At 35.3% G+C, this 7,507-nt stretch overlaps 1 protein-coding gene across 1 annotated transcript; it reads left to right on the forward strand.

Annotated features, from left to right (window-relative positions):
- Positions 1 to 1,496: 1,496 nt before the first annotated feature.
- LOC122300553 (primary amine oxidase-like) lies at positions 1,497 to 7,026 on the forward strand. The gene is made up of 5 exons (XM_043111301.1): positions 1,497 to 2,320; positions 5,042 to 5,426; positions 5,533 to 5,646; positions 5,966 to 6,507; positions 6,601 to 7,026. Exons 1-5 carry the CDS (start codon positions 1,536 to 1,538, stop codon positions 6,809 to 6,811), a joined length of 2,037 nt encoding a protein of 678 aa, XP_042967235.1. The 5' UTR covers positions 1,497 to 1,535; the 3' UTR covers positions 6,812 to 7,026.
- The last annotated feature ends 481 nt before the right edge of the window (positions 7,027 to 7,507 follow it).

Raw genomic sequence — 7,507 nt, forward strand, 5'->3', positions numbered from 1 at the left:
TCTCTAAAGAAGAAAGGGAATTGGCTATTTCAAATTATTCTCATTAACCTAATAGTACAAAAAACACAACTCCACTAACATACCCTAACGGAAAGACAAAAAAAGAAAAAAAGTATTACACACTCCACTAACTGCCCTCGCTGAATGCTAATGCTGTATGCACGTTCTCCATCTACTCTGGAATGCTACTGCCCATGCCCTCCTCCCATTACCGAACCATCCCTCACCTCCCAATCCAGGTATCCAGTCTCGTTGCCTTCAACCTCTTGCATTACTGGTACTCCAATCGACAACCAACATTTTGGATTGATAGAGACAAAAACATCCAAAACCAGAGACATCCATGCACAGAGCAACCAGAGCTTATTCACAGACATCCAAAATAGAGACATCCATGCACAAAGCAACCGGAACTTATTCACAGACATCCAAAATAGAGACATCCAAAACCAGAAACAGCTCGTAACAAAATGAAACAAACGAAAGTAGAAAAAAAAAATCAACCACCGTTTGACTGCGTCGCTTGAAACTCTAATCACCATCCATGAAGACATCCACCGTGAGCTACGCCCGAGATCCACCCCAAAAGAAATTTTATCCCCTCCATGCAGCTCGGCATGCATTCCCAAAATAATCCTCTGTTTTCCATGGATAAAACTGAGTTCTTATACCCTATAGAAGAGCACCCCAACCAGCAAGCTAACTCCATCTCCATGAGCAAACTCCATGACCAACCCACACCGTAAACCCTCAAATTTGTCCCCTCAGAAGACCAAAACTAAATGATCAGGAACACCTGCCATTCAAAGCCTAAATTCTCCACCTCCACCGTGTAATGTCTCTCCACCTAGCTGGGTGATTTGTTAAGGAAGAAGATTCAGAAATAAACGTCTGGTCATCGGTCTTTCAATAAACATCAACACAGCCAAACAACTTTTATTATCAAAGGAAAATTTTGACTCAGAAATAGAAAATGAAAAAGATGGAGGAGGGAGGAAAGAGCCAAAGCTCCACCTCCCTCAAATGGCTTTCCTGAACTTTTCCTAAAGAGAAGGGAGAGTTTCTCTCACTAGGGTTTCTGTCGAAAAAAGTTTATAATACATTTTTAGTTTAATTAATAAAATATATAAGTCAATGGAGGATAGTGAAAATATTTTTTAAAAATCGGAAATACAAAAATTAAGTCTCAGATGATTATGATATCATGCGTATGTATAAGTATAGTGAAAGAATCGGCCATGATAATGAACCATAATTTAGATTTTCGAGGGTATTAATTAATTAATTATGGTCTTTGGTGTATTTATTGACGCAAGATTAGAGAAATACTTAATCAAACCACACTGCCATAATTTAAAAAATGGACAGAGTTTGAGTTTCCAACTTGAGTTGTTAATTACGAATTAAAACATGACCGTTGAAAGATCTAGCCCAGCTGGCAGCATAATATTCGAGCACGTACGCTACAATGTTTATATATTTGTTGTTAAAAGCAAACAGCTCGCTAGGCCTCATTAATTTCTACGAACTAGACAATGTCTTCAGCGTTGAAAATAATGCTATTGATCCTGGTGCTCCTATCCCTCCATACCTTATCTCTAGCCTCAAGCCACCAGCACCACCCCTTAGACCCTCTAACTCGATCTGAGTTCACTCTGGTCCGCACCATAGTGCAGAAATCGTACCCTCGTTCGATCCACAACCTAACCTTCCAATACGTCGGTTTGGACGAGCCAGATAAACCCAGAGTCCTTGCATGGCTATCGAACCCAGCCTCCAAACCTCCACCACGGCGTGCCTTCGTCATCACACGTCTCTCAAAAAAATCTCACGAGATCGTAGTGGATTTGTCGACACGTTTGATAGTCTCCGATGTTGTTTACGACGGATATGGCTACCCTTTGCTTACCTCTGACGAACAAATTGCTGCAATCACACTGCCCCAAACATACGAGCCATTCATCGAATCAGTTAAGAAGAGGGGGCTGAACTTATCCGACGTGGTTTGCTCCACTTTTACGGTCGGCTGGTTCGGAGAGGTGAAGATCAGTGCGAGGGTTTTGAAGCTACTGTGTTTCTATACAGATCATGGAACGGTTAATCTATACGTGAGACCAGTGGAGGGAATAACGTTAGTAGTTGATCTAGACGAGATGAAGATAGTTGAATACTATGATAGGTTTAGGGTTCCGGTGCCAAAAGCTGAAGGAACAGAGTATCGGGCATCCAAGATGAAGCCACCATTCGGTCCTCACTTGAATGGTGCAGCCTTCCTGCAACCGGACGGACCAGGGTTTAATATAGATGGTCACACTGTCAGGTCGGTATTTCTTCTCTCTTATTTCTTTTGAGCAAACTTGACTCATCCAACGCCATTTTTGTTTGTATAATATATAACATTGGCAAGGCTGGCTAATTTAAGCTTTGATTTTATGCGCGATTGGTTTAAGCCATCCTCTCTCTCTCTCTCTCTCTCTCTCTCTCTCTCTCTCTACGTTTTTCTTTTTCTGCATGTGGAACTGTAGGAGTCATGGTTGATTATTCCCAGGTTCTACCTAACTTAGGTTCATACATGGAAATTGGACAAGTGAAATGATTAGTTTTGTATTGAAAAATTCATCATTCTCATTTCACACATAATTTTTTAATTTTAAAATTTTTCTCTTATCAAATATATAATAAAAAAATCTAATTGTAAGTAAAAGTACAAACTAATATATGTATCAATTAAATATAATTGATCAAAAAATAATTTTTATTAAAAATAATATTAACTTAAATTTTGAATATAAAGAAATCAGTATTGATATACATATTAATACGTAATTTTATTTGTATATAGTAAAACTCATATAATATATGAATGATTAAAATAAAAATTAATTTAATTTAAGAAGAATAAAATTAAAAAATAAAAAATTAATAAAAATTGTAAAAAATAAAATAAATATAATATATAGTATATTTAAACGACAAGTATAAAGTCCTTTTTTCTAATAGAATTGATAAGGTGGCCCACAATAGTACTGAGCTAGATTCCATCACATATTCACATGTTCTCGTCTATGCCATTTAAGTCGTCTATGCCAGTGTATAGAAATATTATTATTAAGGAAAAAATTTTGAATAATAATGTAATATTTTTAGGAAAAAAATATATAAATTCTAACATCAAATAGTAACATAGACTTAAATCAGTTTTAAAGCATTTAGAATTTAAAAAAAAAAAAAAAAAGAATCTTGAAACAAACATGTGCAGCACAGGAGATAAACTGTTAACAGTAAAGGAACGTGCATAGCACGTTTTCTTAATTTAATAAAGCGATTATTTTTAAAAAATAACATAATTTTTATAAAGAAATAAAATACTAAGGTTTTTATAAGATATTATTATTTGATTTTAATGTTTCATAATGAATTTAAATTGATAAATAAATAATATTTTATTAGGATAATTGTATTCGTAAATGTAGTTGGTAAATATATTTAAACTTAATTATTTTACATTTCTCTTTGTTTATATAAGGAATGAATAAAAATTTTAAATCACATAAATAAATTGATATATAAATTATAATTTATATAAAAGATCATATATATATAATAGAATATATATATATATATATATATATAGATATCTAATATACCTCATAAATAAATGATCATCAATGCATAGGTTACAGGATCATGCATGCTGCATGAATTTTAATAATTATGAATTTATTCATAAGTGATTGGGGAGAGAGATTAAAAAATTAAGAACTTTTAAGAAGAGAGAGCCACTTTAATTTATTCATGTAACTAACGGCGTTAATTTTAACGGTAAAACAACAAAAACCGTTAAATCAATAAAATTTCGTTAGATAGCCACTTTATATATATAAAGATATATACACACACATGACTGCACAGCCTCTGCTCCACGCAAACCACAACACGTAGATCAGGATGGTTTTCGCAGCTCGTAGACAAAAATAAAAACAAGCAGAGGTAGGCTGGTCAGAACCTCCCAAAACAAGACTTGTCACGCCTACCCAGTTACTAGGTTAGGAATAGAAAAACAAGTAATTCTAGCTATAAGTACAGCTCAAAAATTTTTTAAAAAAACGAAATTTTTTTTTCTCTGAAAACGGAATCGGGAATGTTTGAACAACTGAACTTGCAAAAATAATTTTTTATTAAAAAAACCCATTGTCAGAACCATCCCCCTTCAGCCAGGTTTAGGCGGGCTAGGAGAGGCCGGATCCAAGTTTTTGTGATGGGCATGGACTAAAAATAAAAGTATCAAATCATGTTAATGGATCGTACTCGTATCGTATCAAAATATATATATTATACTATATAATTTAACTCTAACCTGACTTATTAAACTTATCGTGCCAAAATTTTAAACCCTAACATAACGAATTGTGTCGTGTCAATCTATTTTGACTCATTAATAAATATTATGAAATAAGTTAACACGACACAATACGACCCATTTCAAACAGTTTATTTAAATAGGTTAAAAATATTTGAAATTAACCAGTTTGACTTAATTAATTAAATTTAGTATAATTTTATATAAATTTAAAAATTACAATATTTATAAAAATTATTAAGTTAATACAAATCTAAAATTACAATCAAAATAATAAAAATATCAATATTAAAATTCTAATAATTTTACTTATAAGTATAAGGGTATAATTGTAACTTTAACTTTCTTAAAGTGTTCAGCAATCTTGTCTTAACGGGTCAACATGTTTTGACTCAAACTAGTTAAAATTAAATCATAATTCGCTATTATCGTATCGTGTTCATGTTAGGTTAACAGACCGTATAAAATATTATCTCCCCTAACTAAAAAATTAGAGCCCAAGGACGTCATGTAAATGTTAATGTCCCTAAATGACCATCCAGGACTACTCATTTTAGTAGTTTTCTTCTTGAGGGTCAAGGCTGGCGCTTAAGGTCTAGTATCTAGCCGAGTGGTACTACATTTAACGGAACTTGAAAATACTGACAAACTAACATTTATTTTTGGTGGTTTGGTGATCAGTTGGGCCAATTGGGTCTTTCACGTAGGATATGACGTTCGAGCCGGTCCAATAATATCTACAGCATCAATATATGACCTGGATAAGCAGACACATCGTCGAGTCCTATACAGAGGATTCATATCGGAGTTGTTTGTGCCTTACATGGACCCAACCGAGGAGTGGTACTACAAAACATTCTTTGATAGCGGTGAGTTCGGGTTCGGTCAATCTGCGGTGTCACTCGAGCCCTTTGCCGATTGCCCTTCCAATGCAGAGTTCTTGGATGCATATTATGCCGGAGCTGATGGTTTGCCCGTGAAAATATCGAACGCTTTTTGTATATTCGAGCGCTACGCAGGAAATATTATGTGGCGTCACACTGAGTTGGAGATTCCAAATGAAGTTGTAAGTCATATTATTCTTATTATTATTATGTTTCACTCAAGTTAATTACTGTTGGTTAATTTGGACATGACAAGTACGGATCGACGAAAATTTTATGGTGAAGCAGATAAGGGAGGTGAGGCCGGAGGTAACCCTTGTAGTGAGGATGGTCGCAACAGTTGGCAACTATGACTACATTCTTGATTGGGAATTCAAGCCCAGTGGTTCCATTAAATTTGGGGTATGGAATCATTTACCTTTTTTTGCCATTTATGAAGTTTCATGCTAAGTTATATGATCAGGAAACATGTAGTGACTATATGTCTGCATGTGCATGTAACATTATTACCAACTTTTAAAATCGTCGCATATTGCCTTATTTTTTTTAATCTCTATCTACAACTAAAATAGGAATCAATTACATATTTCAAAATGGAGGTAATTTGTATAGTTTGATGATTATATTACAAAAGAGCGGTACATATTATATATATGCAGCGTGGGTGTACAAAATTAATTAATTGGTGATGTAAAGCTTTCGTTATCTGAATGATATATAGGTAGGGTTAACGGGAGTGCTAGAAGTGAAGGGTGTGACATACACTCACGCAGATCATATAAAGGAGGATGTCTATGGCACCCTGTTAGCTGATAACACAATCGGTGTGTACCACGACCACTTTTTGACGTACTATCTTGACCTCGACGTGGATGGCGAACCCAACTCCTTTATCAAGAAAAAGTTGGAGAAGATCCAGGTAATAGATCCCCACAGCTCACCAAGGAAAAGTTACTGGACAACTGTGAGTGAGACAGCTAAAACTGAATCTGATGCACGAGTTCAGTTGGGCTTGATGCAGTCTGAGTTAACAGTGGTGAATACGAATAAGAAAACCAAACTTGGCAACGACGTTGGTTATCGTTTGATTCCAGGGTCAGCATCACATCCTCTTTTGTCATATGATGATTACCCACAAATTCGGGGAGCCTTCACCAATAATGATGTGTGGGTTACACCGTATAACAAGTCAGAGAAATGGGCTGGAGGATTATATGTTGATCAAAGCCATGGAGATGATACCTTGGCAACTTGGAGCCTCAGGTACCACATGATAAACTGAACTAGGAAGAAGAACATATGAAATGATCTTAATTTGATTGTTGTTGATTGAGTTTGATTTGTTTGTCTGTGCAGGAATAGGGACATTGAAAATAAGGATATAGTATTGTGGTACACAATTGGATTTCATCATGTCCCTTGCCAGGAAGATTTCCCGGTGATGCCAACCTTGAGTGCTGGGTTTGAGCTCCGGCCGACCAATTTCTTTGAGAGCAATCCCGTCCTTAAAACAAAAGCACCCAAGCATGTGGACTGGTCTAACTGCAGTACTACCACTCACCCATGACTGTACTTCATTGTGTAAGAATTATTATAAGAACCCCTATCCCCCGGGAACGTGTTGTAAAATCTCGTGATCTTCTACCAGAATAATCTTCGTCGGTTTTGTCGTAATATTTAGCAAAATCAGCAGGGGGCATTGCTATGAATAATTGGTTCTTGTAAAGTGTCGATGTTGGATCCCAATTGAATCTTAATTACTATATATAGTCATCAGAGATATGTGAGTATGTCATATATTATTCATGAAAAAATTACAAAGCAAAATGATATTCCAAGTCTTGTAACAATCTTTCGTCATCAATCTCGACATGCCATTAAATGATTAGATGATAATTAGTATCCGAAAATTACAAAATCTGAATTTAAAATCGATCGTACGTAACATGTAATATGAATTAATGAAAAGTTTCAATGGGGTTGGTCATGTATGTACGTTAACATGCATTATTACATCGCATACATGCATGCATGCATGAAGTAGTAGCAGCTAGTGTTAACAGTTGTGGGTTGCTTTCGAAATAATTAGCTGGTCGTAGCTCAAACCCACCATGAACGTACTGCTGGCATGGAAATCTTCTTGGCATGGATTGTGATGGAACCTAACAGTTACTACAACAAATACTAGCTTTCGTCATGGGTTCTTTTTCCATGACAGAACATCGTGTGTTATAGTGGCTATTTGTCACCAAAACAAAGCATG

This window comes from Carya illinoinensis, chromosome 2 (genome assembly GCF_018687715.1).
Source record: "Carya illinoinensis cultivar Pawnee chromosome 2, C.illinoinensisPawnee_v1, whole genome shotgun sequence".
Classification (NCBI taxonomy): Eukaryota; Viridiplantae; Streptophyta; class Magnoliopsida; order Fagales; family Juglandaceae; genus Carya; species Carya illinoinensis.